At 44.7% G+C, this 19,053-nt stretch overlaps 2 protein-coding genes across 8 annotated transcripts in view; one reads left to right on the forward strand and one right to left on the reverse strand.

Annotated features, from left to right (window-relative positions):
• WDR86 (WD repeat domain 86) overlaps nt 1-12,709 on the forward strand; it is a 29,142-nt gene extending 16,433 nt beyond the window's left edge. The window contains exons 5-7 of one of the 2 annotated variants that reach the window (XM_014608966.3): nt 5,398-5,533; nt 9,297-9,400; nt 10,828-10,898. In XM_014608966.3, the coding sequence (XP_014464452.1) occupies nt 5,398-5,533; nt 9,297-9,400; nt 10,828-10,848 (261 nt within the window). In that variant the 3' untranslated portion in view covers nt 10,849-10,898. Of the gene's footprint in view, nt 1-5,397; nt 5,534-9,296; nt 9,401-10,802 lie in introns of both variants that reach the window. The other variant, XM_006273546.4, reaches the window with a different exon arrangement.
• Nucleotides 12,710-16,838: 4,129 nt separating this feature from the next.
• Nucleotides 16,839-19,053, reverse strand: part of NUB1 (negative regulator of ubiquitin like proteins 1) — a 28,167-nt gene continuing 25,952 nt past the window's right edge. For all 6 annotated transcript variants that reach the window (XM_014609079.3, XM_019499150.2, XM_019499146.2 and 3 more), the window contains 2 exons: nt 18,799-18,991; nt 16,839-17,539 (listed from right to left, as the gene is read on the reverse strand). In XM_014609079.3, coding sequence (XP_014464565.1) covers nt 17,376-17,539; nt 18,799-18,991 — 357 coding nt within the window. In that variant the 3' untranslated portion in view covers nt 16,839-17,375. The remainder of the gene's footprint in view (nt 17,540-18,798; nt 18,992-19,053) is intronic.

Below are 19,053 nucleotides of genomic sequence, written 5' to 3' on the forward strand. Positions count from 1 at the left end.
GAATGTCCTAATCACTGGGCTAGAAGGTCATGCTTCCTCTTTGCAGCCGAACAAATCTTGCAGCTGGAGGGAGTGAGGATGCTAGGCTACTTTTCTTGGATGCAAGAAATGTGGGCTTGAATCTTCATAGGATTTAAAGTGGTTTTAAGCACTCGTTATGCAGCTCAAAGTTACACCATGCCAGGGCAGGATTATCTCTGATCCTCACTACCCAGCTCCTGCTCCATTAAGGTGTGCCACCCAATTTGGAGTCCTCCAGTTTCCCAGGATCTCTCATACCCCAGCCCGTAGAGCAGGGCTAAAAGCCTGTATCATCCCATGAGCCCTGTAGCAGCAACTTGCAGCGACAGCTCCTAGATCTGCCCCTGCTCACCAGGTCTCTAGTGGCAGGTCACAGCTGTGCAGATGGGGGACAGTCCAGAGGTATCTAGACTAAGGATGTGACTGCTCCAAACTAGCAGTAATACCGATCAACGCTTGTGCAGCTCACAGCTTAAGGTGTAACAAGGTCCTTAAGGCCTTATTTGTAACAGGGAAGTATAAAGGAAAACCCATGGCAAGTAGCTGCTCTTCTGTTTTTCTTTAACACTTACACACCCACTTCAAACATGGAGCTCAAGCAGCGTAACTTAATGCACCATTGTTCTCAAGTGACATTCACCTGCAGGAGACGAGTTTAAAGTGTTTATCTTTGTTGCGTGGGTTGCTGCTGCTTGCAAGCTGTTCACAACAGAAACGCCATGAGTGGGCCAGGAGCAATTCTGGAAGATGCAACTCCAGCCAACTTCATATTAGCATGCGCTTTGTGATGATGTTTCCCACGCCCGCTCGGGTTGGGTGTTAGGGTTAGAGGTGCAAAACTCTAGAACTCTTGGTTCAGAGGTGATACCTTTTATTAAACCAACTAAGAAATTGCAAAAGAAGGAGCTTTCTTTGCAAGCTTTCAGGCACATACACCCTTCCTCAGGCTTGGGGAAAATTAAAGCTGGTAAAGAGTCCCTGTAGGTAGAAAATAAACTTCATTTTGCACAGAGGAAGCTGAAGGTGGAAGTCTGTTCCCCTGGGTCCATGGGGGTCTTTGTGAGTTGCTCCTTGATGTGCAGCTAAGGCAGGATTCCTCCCTGGTGGTCTCAGATAGCAGAAAGGCAGGGAGGTGTAGAAATCTTTCTTTGTTGTATATGACCTGTATTTACATGCATGTTATCTTGGGGAAAGGTCTTATGGGCTAAGTGATGTCTGCAGCTAGTTGCACCTGTGCAGCTCCAGGATTTGGTGGGAACTGCATTTTCTGTGCAAGGGTCATCTTGGACTATCTGTGTATATTTTTCGTACAGCTCTGTCATGGTCCTGTTATTGTAGCAGTTTGCCCTTGCAGTACCTTTTATTAGAGGTTCTCATGGCACTTGTATGAAAAGTATGCCATCTGCCCCTTTTTTACAAAGCTCATTTGTAGCACCAAAGAGAATTGGGGGAGGAAATGCATTGGCTTTATGTCCATAATGCAGCAGCAGGCAAAAGGGAACAGCAGTGTGTGCACACGTGTGTGTGGGAAGTGAAGAAAAGGCTACATTTTTAGGGACAGAAAATTGGCCTAAAAGTGAAGCCCGCCTTGAGCCGACTGGGCCCCTGTTTGGCAATCCGTTTATGCAGGACTCTCATTGACGTCCATGGGAGTTTGATCAGGCAGGGGGATTCAGCTACTTAGCCTGCATGTTTGGAGAGGGAAATAATAAGACATTAGTCCTTGTGCAAGTCTGTATGTCTTTCTGCCTCCATCTGCTTTTCCTTTTCCTTTTCGAATCAGTCCCATGGTGGTTGTCACCAGACCATGAAAACCTGCTTTTTGCAACTGTGACTTCCTTGGCACCTGAGGGGTACCGGGAAGGGAAAGGGGGGAGAGAGAAAAAATGACTCTGTAGCACCAGCTGTGGTCTAGGTGCTTTACAGTTAAGTGTCTGGCCAATCGCTTTGGGCTGAAGAGTTTGCATCTACATTGTGTATTAAAGATGCCTGTTACAAGCTTTTTCTTGGTTTATTTTCCTTATCTTGTGTTAGAAAAACTTGGACTATGAGACCTTTACATATGAGAAAGATAGCCTTAAGGCCCTGGACTCTCACTCAGGGAAACGTGGGCTGTGTGCAGACTGACTGTGGGAGATTTGTACAAGTCACTCTGGCACAATTCTCCACGAAGGTATTAACACTTCCTTTCTCCACCCTTTGTCTCGTAAGAAAATAAGAACTGCTATTTACTGGGTCAGGCCATAGGTCCATCTTGCCCAGGGCAGAAAGCAGATGCTGAAAGGGAGAGTAAACAGGATATAACCAGGGTTTTTTCCACTGTTCCTCTCTATTGCAGCCTCCAGCATTTAAGGCCGAGGCTCAGAGGCTGTACCCCTCACTCCCATGCTCAGTAGCTACGGATGCCCCCTTCCTCTAAGAATTTATCTGATCCCATTTTGAATTGGGCTAAACTGTCAGCTTCCACAACATTTGGTGTCAATGAGTTCCACCTTTTAATTACACACTGTCTGGGGAACCCCCCACAAATTTCCTTTTGATAGTTTTAAACTAATATCTACTAGTTTCATTTGATGACCCCTAGCTCTCGTACTGTGAGTGGTAGTAAAATAAGAAGTTCCTATTTACTTTCTCGGCACCATTTCATATGTCATAAACCCTTATCTCCCCCTCGTGCGTCTCTTCTGTCTTATCTGTCTAGATCGGTGGTTCTCAACCTGTTCTGGACTCGAGGGCCCCCTCCATAACTTTTGTGAATTGACGGGCACCTGATTTTTAAAAAAAACTAATGTAACCTTTCTGCCAGGCACTGGTCAGCCACAGGAAGAGCTAGGTTCAAATTTTGGGGTATCCAACAAGTTTTCACCGTGGCTTGAACCTCCGCCTAGAAATCTGGGATCACTAAATTTGGCACTATTTAATGCAACCTACATAAACAAAACCCCCTCCTCAAATCTCCCCCCCCCCAACCAAAAATCCAAACATAATTATATTTAAACTAAAAATACTTAGCAACATGAAAAACTAGAACACATTTTACAGTAAAAAATGTCTGCTACCTTTCATGTGGATTGCGTTAATTAGTGCTTACCTCTTTGCAGAGGGGCGGTAGGGGTGGGGCATTACCCAGGCAAGGACAAGCCTGAATCTGACATATCCCCTTAGCGTCTCTGGTTATCTCCTTACACCTCATGACACCCATCAAAGGATCTGGCAGCACCCCAGGGTGCCCTGGCACCCTGGTTGAGAATCATTGGTCTAGATAGTAGAAAACCATCCCTGCTTTGAACAGCTCAGAGTAAGTATGTACAGTGACTAATATAACTATGTTAGTTGGGGCCAGTAGGCAATGCCTCTATATTACTAAAAGCAATTTAAATATTTTCTAGCATTCCTTTGCTAGGCTAACTCATGGAAGATGTTTGAAAACACAATATACTATCTGAAAATAGCTTTTAAAAAATGTGATTGTATTATTGGACCATACAATGTAAAAGATGCACAGCTAAGCATACCCCAAAACTGTTATAAAGAAAATGCAGTACATTGCAAAATATTAAACTTGTGTGTTATGTTAGCTATTGACTTTTTTTGGTTTATTTACCATTTGTTAATTTATTCAAAACTGCTCTTTAACATTTTTTTTTTAATTAAAATTTATGATTTGGCAAAATATATTTATTGCTTGTACGTTGAAGCTGCCCTACACTAAAGAAATAGTCTAGTCAGGATTCTCTGTTGCTGTAAATAGGTGTAGCTCCATTCATTCCAACACATCAGCAGAGAATCCAACTTCCTCTTCTGAGGTTTGGAAACAATTTTAGGGCCCGGAAGTTGACTGTGTGATATGACTATGCAAAGAATACAAGATTGGGCCCCTACGTTTCAGCTCTGAGAACTGCTTTGCTCATTACCCCTGGGTCTAAAAGCTGTAGACTTCATTGTTTTTACTTGGCTATTTTTTTGTTGGAAGATGTGAATGAAGTTCACAGAATCATAGAAAATGAGGGTTGGAAGGGACCTCAGGAGACCATCTAGTCCAACCCCCTGCTCAAAGCAAGACCATCCCCAACTAGATCATCCCAGCCAAGGCTTTGTCTAACCGGGTCTTAAAAACCTCCAAGGATGGAGAGTCCCCCACCGCTCTGGGTGACCTGTTCCAGTCCTTCACCCTCCTAGTGAAAAAGTTCTTCTAATGCAGGGGTGGGCAAAACGGTGGATCCAGCCAGCAGCCAGACTCCATTTCCCAGCAGCCCCTGCCTACGTCTCTGCAGCCAGCTGGGGCATGTGGGCAGTCGATTGCAGCTCTGCCCCAGCTCCAGACCAACCAGTCACAGCAAGATGCCAGCCCCAGAGCAGCTCCCCACCCAGCTGCGTGCCCTGCCAGTGCTGCTGGGGCCAGTCTCTGTGGAAACCCTGGCCCCACGCTGCCACATCCCTACTGTTTCTGGGGTCTCCATGGAAGCTGGCTGCAGTGACATGAGCAAGAGCTGCTGGGAAATGGAGTCCACTGTGGGCCCAATCTGGCTTGAGGGGCCGGACTTTGCCTGCCCCATTGTAATATCCAACCGAAACTTCCCTTGCTGCAGCTGGAGCCCATTGCTCCTTGTTGTGTCATCTCTTCCCACTGAACAGTCTAGCTCCATCATCTTTTGAACCCCATTTCAGGTAGTTGAAGGCTGCTATTAAATCCCCTCTCAGTCTTCTCTTCTCCAGACTAAATAAGCCCAGTTCCCTCAGCCTCTCATCATCAGCCATGTCCCCCGGTCCTCTCCCCATTTTTGTTGCCCTCTGCTAGACTCTCCAATTTGCCCACATCCTTTCTGTAGTGGGGGACCCAAAACTGGACACAGTACTCCACATGTGGCCTCATCAGTGCTGCATAGAGGGGAAGAATCACTTCCCTCGATCTGCTGACAGCACTCCTACCAGTGCAGCCCAGTATGCCGTTAGCCTTCTTTACAAGGGCACACTGCTGGCTCATATCCAGCTTATTTATTGTTCACTGCCACCCCCAGGTCCTTTTCTGCAGAGCTGCTGCCCAGCCAGTCAGCCCCCAGCCTGTACTGGTGCACGGGATTCTTCTGTCCTAAGCGCAGGACTTTGCACTTGTCCTTATCGAACTTCATGAGCTTTCATTTGGTCCAATCCTCCAGGTTGTTGAGGTCTCTCTGAATCCTAGCCCTCCCCTCCAGTGTATCTACTCCTCCTCCTCCTCCCTCCCCGCTCCAATCTGCAAACTTGCTGAGGGTGCACCCCATCCCATCTTTCAGGTCATTGATGAAGATGAATTGCTTTGGTGCAGTTCTCTGGTGAACTTGCCCAAGGAGGCTATTGCTGATGCTTTCCTTTTTTTTTTTTTTTTTTCCTCCTCAGCTAGTGAATCGGCACTTGTATTCGGGGAGTGCGGACCGGACAGTGAAGTGCTGGTTAGTAGACACTGGGGAGCGAATCCAAACATACAAGGCTCACAGACACAGCATTAGCACTTTGAAATACCATGCGGGGATCTGTAAGTTGCTTTTCCATTAGTTCATCAATCCCCCTCCCCCTCCAATTTCACTTTCCCTTCTATGTATGGACGCTTACCTCTGACCAAAGGTTAATAACACCATAGTTATGAGATGCAAGAGCTTGTGAAATTTTCACTTACTTTTCCTTCTACTTCAGTGCTTGGCAGCTAATTATGACTGCAGAAAATGCTGATATCCAGAAGTGTAGAGGGAAAAGAATTGTAGCATTGCAGATGTCAGAGGGAAAGGAAGGAGCAGGGAAACTGTGGGTCCTCTGCTCTACAGAGATGGTAAACTAGTAATGGAAAGTACAAAGAAGGCAGAACAGCTTAATGCCAACGAAACAAACTGTCCAGAGAAGAAGTGAAATTAATACGAGGGAAGACTGGGAAGGACTGCACTTTATTATAAGTCTTTCAGAGAATTTTTTACAAATATGAATGAGTTAAAGTCAACAGGACCTGAAGAAAGTGGCTCCAGGTGCAGAAAGAAGTAGCTGAAAAATGTCTCAGAGCCACACATGCCAAGTCATGGGTGACAAAGTGATGTCCCAGAGCCTGGAGAAGAGATACCATCATGCCCATCTCTCTCTTTCTTTAAAAAAAAAAAAAAAAAAAAAAGGGGGGGGGGAAGGGAAGGGGGAAGGAAGATGGAGAAATAACACACCATTCGGCCTGACTACTACAGCAAATTATAGAACAATCAACATCTGGAGGAAGAAGTGGGGATTACTAGCGGCCAACCCGGATTTATTCAGAATAAATCATGCTGAGCCAATTGGATTTTCTTCTTGGACAGGAGCAAGTTAGAGTTTGTTTTATTTTTTTTTTCTTTCTTTCTTTCTGGTTTCTTTTTTTTGGTAATACCTTTTATTAGACCACTGGAATAGTTGGGAGAGATGTTAAAGAAGCTTTCTGGCATGTGATGCCCTTCCTCCAGTTTGGGGAAAGAAGTAAAGATGACCTTAGCTAAATACCAGGTCAGGGCTGTCCAACTTCTGGGCAGCCGGGGGCCATAGACCCAGGGGCTGCATGCTATAGGGACTACAGATCGAAGGCCACATGCTGTGTGGGCAGGTAGGCACCTCTCCCCCCGTGAACTGTCCAGCACTCCCCTGCTGTTTGCACAGCATGGGCATCCTGACTCCCCATTCTCCTGGCTGTCTGCAGTGCATGCTGTCCAGCCCCTTCCTTGTGCCCCCCTCCCATGACATGCACAAGGCAGCCAGCCCCACTCCCTTCTCCCAACCGTGTGCACCATGTGGGCAGTTCCCCCCCTGCCCCCCGCCTGCAGCACAAGGCAGCCTCAGCCATGTGTGCAGCACCTGCCCCTCCTCTTCCACAAGCACACACCACCTGCTTGCAGGACGGGCAGCCCAGCTCCCTTCTTTACTTCTTCAGGCACTCCAGCCCCCTCCTGGCCCCCAGGGCAGGAGCCACTGGGTGTGGGGAGTGCCAGCCTGGTAGCATGCTAAGTCCTTGGGGGCCACCAGTTGGACAACCCTGCACTGGATAAAACAATGTTTTGGGTTTTTTTTAAATTCCATATGTCAATGAAAAGGGTCGCTTAAGGAAGTGAGGATGGCAGAGAAATCTGCTGTTGACAAATGCAAGATACTGCACATTGGAAAGAATAATTTGAACTCAGCACGTGCCGATAATGGTCAAACAATGATTAGCTACCAGGATGCTTGACACATGCTGACTGAGTGATTATGATCAGCCTCCAGCCAGCAAAACTGACTTCATAAATCAGAGCTGACACTTTTTTTTTTTTTGGAAGTATTCAGTGTGACTAAGCTCAATGTAATCAAGCCTAGAGGCGTTATACTGGCCTAGATACACTACTGGTTTATGGTATCTTCAGTGGGAGGTGGAGAGGGGAAAAACTCACCTTTAATGAGACCTTGAGAGAGATTCCAGTCTGAAAACTGCTCTTTCTCTTTAACCCAGAAAGTAAATTGGCCAGCAGTCACCTTATTTGAAGCCCTTGGAACAGAGTGCAAACTCAGACACCCATCCTGTGATGCTACTCGAGCGTCACAAGGTTTTTTGCACACTTGGCACTCTCTCCTTTCACCCCTTCTCTATTTCGGTAGCACTCCACACTCTTCCTGTGACTGCGCAAATGACATTGCTACATTTAGCCAGTTGGGAGGAACATCTCGTTAGTGTGACTAAAGTGTTCACAAGGTTATTAAAAGCCAAAAGGTGTCAAACAGGGAGTGCTGAAGTGTCCTGTTTGGGAAGCAGAATGCAAGTGGACATGGAAGAACGCTAGGCGTTGTTCAACTATTACCAAATCAATATTTAATTTTTTAAATCTTTAATCAGACACACACTGTCCCAAAGAGTTTACAGCTGTAATAGACAAGTTAGAGACCATAGAAGGGGAAAAAGAGATGGTTTCTTTTACAGCTGCCCAAGATCACATAGGGAATCCATGACAGATCTGAGTGCAGGGCTCCTAAATGTCTTTCCAGTGTCGCAAGTACTAAACTGCCTTCCTCACTCTACTTTTTAAACTAATAACACTGTAGATTATAAAGACAAGCTCTTCAGCGCAGTTTGTCTTTCAGTGTTTATGCTGCTTGTCTCTGACATTTCTGAGCGTGGGCAGTGAAAATTAAGTAAGTTCTCGCTCTCCTGCATGTCAAAGGCTTCAGCATCAAGTTTAAGAACAGTTGCTTCCTTTGGAGTTTAAGCAAAACATTTTTGTTGCTTTTCCTGTTGGTTTTGCAGGTAGGTGGAGTACAGATTTATTTATACAGAATCTAAATGTCAAATGAAGTTCAGGCCAAGAGTGCCCCTTTTGAAGCTCAATGGTTCAGTAGTTCAAAGAAGCATTATAAATCCTGAATGATAGAGGGATATTTGTCAAAACCGAATTCTGAGAGAGAGAATTGAAATATAATGAAAGCTATAAACTGAAAGCATTTCTTTTTTTTACTGAGTTACTACTGTTTTTTTTTTTGTTAAGTGGGTATTTGGGAGTTCGGTTAATGGTAACAAATAAAGCAATATGATTTTCATTTACTAGAAAAAAGCCTTGTGTCTTGTTCTGTAATACTGTACCTGCTTGAGTGGCAGATGGTGGTTGACTAGTATAAGTTTGTCCAGCTGATATCCCATCCAACCACTGACCAACCTGCTCCTGCTTCTGTTTCATGGAGGGTATGATTCGGGGTGGAGTATGCCATAGGGTAAATTTACCAGCTGGATGGAAGATGGGCAGGCTCTTTGGGCCTCCTCTCCTACAGGACCAGTGTTACTAAAACAGGATTAAGGACAGGATTACTAAAGGACCAGTGTTACTAAAACAGGATTTTAGGACACTGTTTTGTGTCCTGTAACTTCCTCCGTTCCCACTTCCAGAGACAAGCGTGTTCAATAGTTTCAATAAGACTTGATTTTCCTCTCATGTACATGGTTATAAATAAGAAATAGTGAAGTTACACTGGTAGAAACATCTGATGTTAGGAAGGGGAGAATCCATCCCGTCTTTCTCCTCCAGCTGTTTTTCAGGCGTGTACTTAAATCTGTTCTGAACTGACCTTTTCTGATTGCACAAAAACGACTAGCCGAAAATGGCAGCCCCTTCTTAGCATCTGAAGTAGTAAGCTGCTGCTTACAAAAGCTTATCTACCTTTGATTTAGTCAGTCCATACGGTGGAAATCTACTCTACCTCAGACCTGATTTTAGACTACAACAGCTACCTACCTCTTTGTCCTAAAATGGCCTCACTGCCTGTCTCTGTTGCAGTGTTTACAGGAAGCGGTGATGCCTGCGCCCGCGCTTTCAATTCCAAGACGGGTGTCCTGCAGAAGATCTTCCGAGGACACAAGTTCATCATAAACTGCATTCAGGTGAGATGGGGACTTTTCTGTGTGTTTGTGTGCGTTAGAGGGGAAATGCAACATCTGGATCAATAAACTGCAGTGTAAGCTTCTCCCTATATTACACGCTAGCTACACCTGACAGCAACATCTTTAGACTAGTAAGGGATATGGAGAAGTGTCCTACCTGTCCGTCAGCCACAGTAAGGCGGAGTACTGCTTACAACACCAGTGTGTGGAGATTTGCTTTTGTGTTTCTCCTTAGCCTTAGTGGTGGTAGCACATTGTTCATAGCTTAGGAAACTAGAACCTGAAAAGACCTTGATTACGCAAACCCTTTGGCCGTGTGCACTTACTAATATGCCAGGTGATGATCTTGGACAGTGAAGCAACAGTCCTAGCCTGGTGATGATAAATACAGTATAAAATACCCCAGATCCCTCGTCCCCCAGTTGCAAGCCTGCAAGGTAAGAATGATGTGGTTGTGATGAAAGCCACTGGGGAGTGATGGGCTCATGTGTACTCTGTAGCATGCAGGGGGGCGCTTATCCATGTTCTTGCTAGCTGCTGCAAGGAGTAAGCTGGTAACTGTACAGTAGACTTTCAAGATATAGGGACTGAGATCTCTTGTGTTCCCAGCCCTGTTCATCGCAGTGTACACTAGCACTTATAACACACTGATTGTACTGTATGCAGGACACAGCTCTGCAACAGATTTTTCCCTGAAGACATAAATCATAGGCTTTGTGTTTTGTATCTCTTAATGCCAATGTGAAAGAAATGTAAGGACTGGTATAGACACACATGGCCTAAGGAGGGCAAGATGGACAGAGAAAGGGAGGAATGATAGAGGTTTTGCTCATTAAGGCTTTCACTGGGGAAATGTTCAGAGGGGAAAGAAGTGGCTTGTTACAAAACCCAAGCTGTACTTTTAGGAGAATTGCAGGCCAAGTTATACAAGGTTTCAGAGAGAGAGAGATTTTTAGAAGGGAAGTTGTACAGATTGCTGATTGCAAGGGGAGAGGAGGAGCAGGAGGAGGGAAGTCCTGTAGTCCTGGAAGCACCAAAACATTCAGGTCCTCAATGACAAGGTACCCTTCATCTTCCAAGGCAGGCTTGGAGCTCTCTGCTAGAGCACCATTGAAATGTGACAGCCCAGTTCTGCACTGCCCAGCACCGAGTATCATAGAAACAACAGCATTGCTCACATACTGCTGTGCACGGTGGGTGCAGAAGCATGAGTAAGTGGAGCACCCTGATCTGGAGCACGCTGATTTGTGAGCTGGTGTGAATGGTGTCAAAAGGAGCCAGACAGTGGGGAATCAGGCTTTACCATGAAAGACTAACTCTGCTATTTGATCCCAAGCTGCTGTGTTGTTGTGGTGCTGCTGAGATGTCCAGTTTGGGATTAAGTGTGACCCTATTGTTCCAGATTCACAATGAGTTATTGTACACAGCTTCCCACGATGGCACGCTAAGGATCTGGGACATACGAGGAATCTGCAAGCGGAACAAGAGGCGGCTGAAGAAGGAGAGGTCTGTCCAGGTCAGGAGCTCCCAGAAGGGCAGTCTGTCGCGCCTCTTCAACAACAAAGTTGGCTGCATGGTGCAGCAGGAGAATGGAGAGTGCGAGGCCGTTGAACTGGTGTGACTGCCTGTCTGGCCATGACCAAAGCTGACATATTTCCTTCCTATGCCACTGGGTGCAGATGAGCCAGACCTTGGAAAGGGGGTGGGGGTGGGAGATGAACTTGCCTGCTGTGGTCCGGCAGGAGCTGAGCTTCTTTGTGACTGTGAAGCAGACTCCGCTCAGGCTGCCTCTTACTGATGACTCGCAGCACCTCTGTGTATCTCAGCGCAAACTAAAACAGCCTGAATGACCAGCCGGCCCTGGGGCAGCATTGGGGTTGGGAGCTATTGCTGAGCAGGGCCCAGGTTATCCACCTTCCCCTGTATTTTGAGTGTAATTATGACTTGTATTTGCCTGCTCTCAATTCCAGTTCCACTCCACTGCAGCCTGACTGCTACATGCTAAGAGAGATGCTGCAAGGCAGCGAGCGGATAAATTTTCTCCTCCTGTCTCGGCTGCTTGTTCTCCCATGCCACTGTTCAGCCGAATGTCTAAGTGAAAGCTGCCTTGCAGATGGCTCCGAATTCAATTTTCTCAGCTTGCTTTGGGATTCATCCTGCTGTGACTCAGGCAAAGAGAACGTGGCTGAAGCCCGGAGCAGCATTCATCCCTCTCAGGGGCTTTAACTTGAAGAACTGAGAAGGGGGCTTTTAAAAAGCAGCCAGCCAGCCACTAACCAGCATCTAAGGCCTAATCTTGAATCAGACCTGAACATCTTCAGAAGCATGACAAATTACCCTCTTCCCAGCAAGCTAAGAGATTCAACTGGGCCATTACTTTTAAGCATCCCAACACCCTTCACAGGGCAGCAGCAGGGGCCTCCACTTTCTAGTGCTAGGAGGAGTGTGCGCTACTAGCATCTCCCCACCTCCACACAGCTCTGGAGGGATGCAGAGCAACATGTGGCTTCCATGGGGGGGCCTTGTCCCTGCTTTGTGGGAGGTGAAGAGAGAGGTTTCATGGCAAGACTTTGTTCCCAGTGTGAAATAGTGGGGATTTGAGCAAATGCAGCCCACCAGCATGTGTGCATGGGACCCCATCTGTCTTCTCTGTTAGGTCTGGGTCACAATCTCCTTCCAAAGCCCTTGCATCTCTCAGAAGTGCTGCACGTGCCCAGACTCGGGCTGCAGGAATGGGAATCAGGGTGCAGGCATATGAGTAATTTACCACAGAGCAAAAATGGGCAGGGATTTATTGCACATCAGGTGAGTTGCAGTAAGCATCCACATGCACCATATTCTTACACCATGATAAAGGGAAGTTAAACTGTGGTAACTTATCCCCCTTTCATCCAAGGCAAAACTGCAGGGGCTTTGCTTCCACACACCACAGGGTAAGCACTTGCTTGTGAGCAGTTACTGCAGAGGAGCTGAAGCCCTGCTCTTTCCTATGCTGTGATAAGTTGTTCCTATGTGGATACCCCTGGGCAGTATCCTAGGACCAGTAGTGTCTTTAGGCTTGGCTAAGCACTTACCTAGGGGTGCTTCTCTCAGGCTTTTCCAGATTTGTTCTTCCTGATAACCACTGAGCCATGAATATACAAGTGTCCTTATTGTTGCAGATATAACACACTTTGTAGAATCAGTGAAATGACTAGTTAGCCGCGTGTGTTTGATTTTTGTGGCTTTATTTATTCTGTCCTGTGCAAGATTAAAATGCTGTAATACTTTTTTATGATTGAGTAATAAACATGTGGCATCTACAGATAACTGAATCTTTAGTTGGTGATTTCTTATTTCTCAGGTTTGTGGCAAGTAGCAGTCAGAAAAGGATGGGGGCAGGAAGAGGAAACGCATGAATGTAAATGTTGAGACTGTTTCCCTCCTCAGATGGGCTGGACTTGAGTCAATCTCAGGAGATATCCTGCTTCCTATAGCAATTTGGCTGCCAAAATCCAGATTGTTCAATCAGCTGAGAGGGGTGGGAGTTTGAGCAACTAATGTGCAATACAGCCTAGAGGAAAGGTTTTCTGTGCTGGGAGCCAGGACTTCAGGGCTGCACCCCTCCCACTCACTGCTGCTCTGCCTGAATGTTTCTGTGTACTTCAAAATGCATATCACTGAGTAAGGCATCATTTTACTTCCTACAAGGCAGGGAAGTATTTCCTCCCTTTGTCCAGCTAAGGTAACAACTTCTGAAAAGCTGGTAATCAGAATTGATGACGGATCGGAATTACAGTTACACAGCTACATTGCTTTTAATGTACGTGCTTGCCACCTACCTGTAACCTCCCCCACCTCCTCCCCCCATCCAGCAAAAACCACCACCCTCTGTCTAGCAAAGGTTGAATAAACACTGGCCAAAGCCACCATCAGAATGGCTAATTCACAGGAAAGACAACAGCCTGCTACTGTTATCAATTATTCCTCCAGGAGAGGATCTGTACTATGGATCTGGAAGAAGAGAAAGTACATGATTATGCAATTTAATGGCTGCTGTAGTCAAATATATTTGAACAGGCTGCCAAAGCCCTTGTGTTTAGCTACGGAATAGGGAAAGTCCATCGTTGTGCAATGAGACCCGACATATCTTGGAGACCTTGTTATACTTGGTCCTTCTGCTGTGAAAGGCTTTGCTGACTCCTATCTGTAATTCCTTACCTCCCGTGGATGGAAATACTGTAACCCTGTTTGCTGGGACAGGAGTTTGTATGTTAAATTCCTACTTAGAAAGGCAGGACCTACATTTCTTCCACTGTAAATCTCTGTCTTGGCATCAAAGAGCTACCAACTGGTCCCGTAGGAAGTATGTACACCACGGTGGTTCTCTCCTGTTGAAGGAACAGCTAGCTGTCCTTTTATCCAATTACGGCCTGTAAGCTCAGTGTTGAATACTGGGAGATCAGCTGAATAATTAGTACCATATTTTCTTGCGTGCAACACCTCTGACCACACATGTTGTTTCTGGAAGGAAGAATACTTAGGGGGAAAATGAAGTTTTGGGATTTTTTTGTTTTTTTTTCTCCCCCAGAATCATGGCTGGAATCTGACATAAAATAAAAGTCCTCCTGGGAACTAAGTGTCCAAGAAGTGTAGTTTTCCAGGAGACAGTTTGATGAGGCAGCAGACAGCAGAACTTCTTGGTGTGATTGACCATCTTTTGGGATGCCACATTTCTTGGACCCTGTTTTCAGGAGGACTTGCTCTATGTCCCAGACCCTTGCAAGGGCAGTAGCAAGGCTGTCACTACTGTACTATAAGTAGTGCTTTATAAGTTCCTGTAAATAAACTTGTTTCCACATCAGGAAGCTCATCGAGATACTACCAGTGGCTCACTTGCTGCTTCAGGCACAAGCTACAGTGCTCAGCCAATAGCTGGGATCATTTGATCTCAGCAGTATCCCTGCCCAGTGCAGTGGGGTTGGATTTGATGATCTTTTGAGGTCCCTCCCAGTCCTTAATTTCTATGATTTCCTATGATTCCTACGGTTAACACAGGATGCTGCCTCTTCAGCTGAGCGAGACAAGCGGCAGCCATCTGGGTAGCTGCGTGGCAAGCACAGTGTCTCAAGGCTTGCTTCTTTACTGCAGAAACAACTGCTTCCCCACTTCATATGCATGCCCCAATTTTGGGAGGCTGATTTTTTTTTTGGGCAAAGGTGAGTACTGTATGCAAGATAATACAGTAAGTGTCTCGAGATCAGAGAAGGCTGATTCTTCTGAAGGTCGGGGTGTTCTTACACTGATGCTCAAAGTTTTAACCTAAATTATTTGCATGTTACCTTGGCTAGACGCAGCCTGGTCCATAGCAGCTGTACATGCCAAGATGACAATCGCTCTCATCAGAAGTAGATGAATGAGTCACGTAAATAGTGCTGCTTTCCTGTTTTTCATCTCATCAACTCAAATATCCTTAAATGTGTAGCTGAAATGACCCCTCCCAAATTTTTTCCAGCCAGTATTCTTGCTCTGCTGCTCACTTTAATTATAGATATTCACAATTTGTCACACAGGCTTGTTTTGATTAGTTACATAATTGGAGGAATTGTTGTTCACTTGACAACAAACTGACATAAAATAGTCGATTTTTGAATTCCCACATAATAATTCACTTTAAACCTGAATGCTTGTTATCATTATTTTACAGTTGCATTAGCAAAACTTTAATCCTTAAGGAAAGCACAAGCAGCAGGGGAAGAACCTAGTTCAATCAAAACTGCACTGCACGCTTATAACTGCCTGGTTAGTTTTTCCCCACCCTGCTATTGATTCTGCTTTACTTTAGCCCATAAACCATATCTCCTACTTCTCAGTACCTTTCTCAGGAAAGGATGTTACATTCTGTATCCAATGCTAAATTGGTATTAACCTTTCAAGTAATGAGAACCCGCAGCTCCCATTGGCTTCAATGAGAACTGAGGGAGCTTGGTACCTCGCAGAGCTGAGCCCTAAAATCCTGTAAGTTCAAACTTCTTCCTTGTCCTCCCAGAGCAGCTGTATAGAAGAAGGATATTATCTGTTATCTGCTTGTTTCCAGTTTAAGGGTTGGGTTGACCTTTTCTGTATATTGGTTTCATTTTGGCCAGAATCTGGGTGACTTTTGAGATGCGAGCTGCATTCTTGAAAGAGAGTCAAGTCCAGTGTGCCATATGTTCTCATGCACAATATGCACCTTATCCAAAAAAGCAGCTGCTGGAAACTGTAGTGCAGATTATACGTGAAAAATACAGTAAAAAGCAGCTTCTGCCATTTACTAGGCAAAAATAGAAGTAAAATCTATAGAGCCAGGAAGCAGAACAATGAACAGACTCAACTCCCTGGCTGCTGCTGCTACTCAGTTATTGTAAAGAATGCTTTCTTTATTCTGCCTTTCAGAAACAAGGTGCCTACTTCATTCCAGGGTGTGTTGTATGCAAGAAAATATAATATTTTACTTTTGCAGGGTTTGTTTTCTGGCTGTGCACGAAGTATGATATCAAAGTATCAAGTCCATACACAATACCCTACTATGTTGTCTACGAGGTGATCCAAGTTTGTTAGAAATGAGACAGGTCTATTAACTACATCAATACCCCTTATTCTGGAACTTGACGGTTGTCACACTTACGGCCTGCTGATATCTCCATCTTACTTGCCTTAAGATGGTGCTGCGTTCCTTCTCTAGAGGCAGGGAATCCAGTGGAATTGCAAGGTATAAGGATTCAGTTTATTCCAGTTAAAAGCAGGCCTCTAAATGGCATGTAAATAGTTTGCCAAGGCGAGTTTTGGAGCAACACGATCTGGGCTTAAATAGAAAGAAATACTAGTGATACCAGCCACTGCCCTCATGATCCCTCCCTCCCCTGTCCATTATGTTCTCCATAAAAACAGTGCCATTCAGACAAACCATGGACACAATAGACAGGATATGAGCTCCCTCTACTGAGACGATAAAGTTACTGAAAATATCTTCCCATAGTTTTCTCACTGCCAACCAGAAATGCCTGTCAGAAATGGACCTTCTTTTAGCATTTGTGTCTGTAGGGTGATGAGGCTCAGGATGGAGGCTAACTGCATCAGAGTGCTCTGCAGAGAACTGCTGGGGCCCAATTTTGAAGGCAGCAAACTGAGGAGTGGGGTGACCTTCCCCATGCTCTGTCCCTTCTTAGCTTAGTACCAAAAGTAAATATTTGTTAAGTGAAAAAGCAGAGTGGACTCACCTGCCTTCCTCCCTGAACAGCCCAGTGCCACCTTGAGCGCTTGAGTGACTGTGAATTTGATTTATTAATTGAAAATGTGTCCCTCTATCATGCCCTGTAACTACTCAATGTGTTCGAGTCAATCCAGCCAAAATGGGGCCAAGACCCTACCAACTGCCTCCAACTATATTTTTTTAAAAAGGTAGAGAAAAATCCCAATATAAGCAATGGAACATATTTTTATTGGTTGCTTATGCAATGTCTGACATGAAGAATGAGAAGGAAAGGCATCAAATCCATGCAGAACTGATTCATAAATGACTTTTGGGAAACAGTATTTTAAGGAGAAAAAGGTAAAATGGCCAGCTCTACAAAAGGTATGCACTTGGTTTCCAATTCGCAAACTAAGGTTTCTTTAAAAGCTGATGTTGCGAAATGGTGAAAAATATTTCTTTGCTGTATAAAGTAAAGGGACTAATTGCACACCTATAGAAATATATATTAAGCTTCTATTAAATTTTTTTTGAAAATATGTTTCCATTATGCTGCTCTTTGACAATATATTATAATGAATGAAAAAAAATGCATTTTTATAGATTAGCGATAATTTAAAAGAAGATTGCTTTTCATTTAACTGTATTTAAGGCTTTGGCAAAAATAAGCTGAGGATGAATTTAACATCTGAAACTTAAGAATCCAAAATGTATGTCTGTTATGTTGCCAAAGCACATCTATAACTGAACTGTGGGTAATGAGTCCTATGGCTGTGGGATTTGGATGTAAGATAAGTATTTGTCAATGATAGATCCTTCCTCTTCCAGAGTTAAATCCAGATAATCTTCTTCATGTTCTGGAATATCCTCCAAAATTTCATTGACTGCATCTACTTCCATGTCTTCATCTGTTGATGAACTAGAAGTACCTACATATAAAAACACAGAAGTTTTGCCAATTCTCTCATCTGAAAAAGCTTAATTCCCACAAAGCTGTTTTCCCATTCCTGCTGTTTTACATATGCTACTCACTGTTCTTTGAATTGCAGAAGATGCTGTTTGAGGTGAGACATACCCAAAGAAAAGCCCTTAAAGTCCTTAATTGGATAATTATAACTATCAGAGTTTTTAATCAACTCAACTTTTCTGATGGGGAAGAGGGATGAAGAGACCATGTCAGGTACTCCCTCTTCTTTACAGTTAGTGACATTTCTAGTCTTGTTTCCTGACTATATATAGACAAGGAGAACATCTTAATTGGGATTTGCTATTCTTCAAATAATTCAGTGAGCACTGCACATGAAATAATTCCCAAAGCTTTATTCAGGACACGGGATCTCATAGTGCTTGGTACTGTACAAAAAACAGAACAAAACACAGCCCTTGCACTGAAGAATTGAACCTACTTTAAGACATGGGGAAGAAAGGACAGAGATGGGGACAGGGCTAAGAACAGGTCTGTACCCTGGGTAGTTATGTGAACAGATTGATGCGTGTGAGATTGCTTATGGAAGCAGGTTAGCAAACAGATAAGCCAAAAACTACCCAACTCAGCCTCAGCTGGCAGTTTCCAGGAGGCTCAACAGGAAAGAGGTCTCCAGAAAAAGCAGTTTCTTCAAAAACATGGGAGAGTAGTTCTATCTAAAACGGTTGGTGTGGGAGGATGAAAGAGTGAAGGACAAGAGACAGGCAGCTAGAGGGGGAGGTGAGGGGAGGAGATTCTCTTTTGCTGCGTCAAAGAAAGACACAGCTGCTTCTATGCATAAGCTGTTGCATATAACAAGTTACCACCTTGAACTAGCATTACAGCAGGTGCAACACAAATAGCAACTTTCTGCTCCTTACAAATACCCCAGCAATACAGACTTGCCTCTTCCCAGCATGCGTTTCTGAGGACCAGCCCTTAAATCAGGCACAGGCAAACAGGTGCAACCTTTAAGCAGCTATTTTACAACCAGCAGCTCTAGACTGCATCTATGTGCACATAACTGGTAAGTTCTGTTTTTTGTCCTTATTTTGACTATACTATTACAGTCCAAAGCCTGCTCCCAGCCACATATCCAGCAGATATCTATGGTATTGGAAAAACCGAGCAATTCTTGTGATATTCGAGGTAATCATTGCCCAATGATTGTTGTCTAACAAACAACTTTTTTTCTAAGTGTCTGTCATGTGAAGCAATTCTTACCTGCAGACTCTGTAGGAGAATCTTTGGATGAAGTTGATTCTTCTGAAGGAGTGGTTGCTTCTGACAGCAGCTGCAACTCGGTGGGAAGAACTCCTCCGTTACGAGCTAGCGTTTGGGCAGCCAATTGAATGTTGCCTTGAAAGACTTTTAGAGCTTCCTCAGCTGATTCCCGATCAAAACCCATGTACACCAACTAGTCAAGAAACAAACTGTAAGTCTGGGAGGCTGATTTACAACTAATATCTATAGGTCTGC

This window comes from Alligator mississippiensis, chromosome 5 (genome assembly GCF_030867095.1).
Source record: "Alligator mississippiensis isolate rAllMis1 chromosome 5, rAllMis1, whole genome shotgun sequence".
Lineage (NCBI taxonomy): Eukaryota > Metazoa > Chordata > Crocodylia > Alligatoridae > Alligator > Alligator mississippiensis.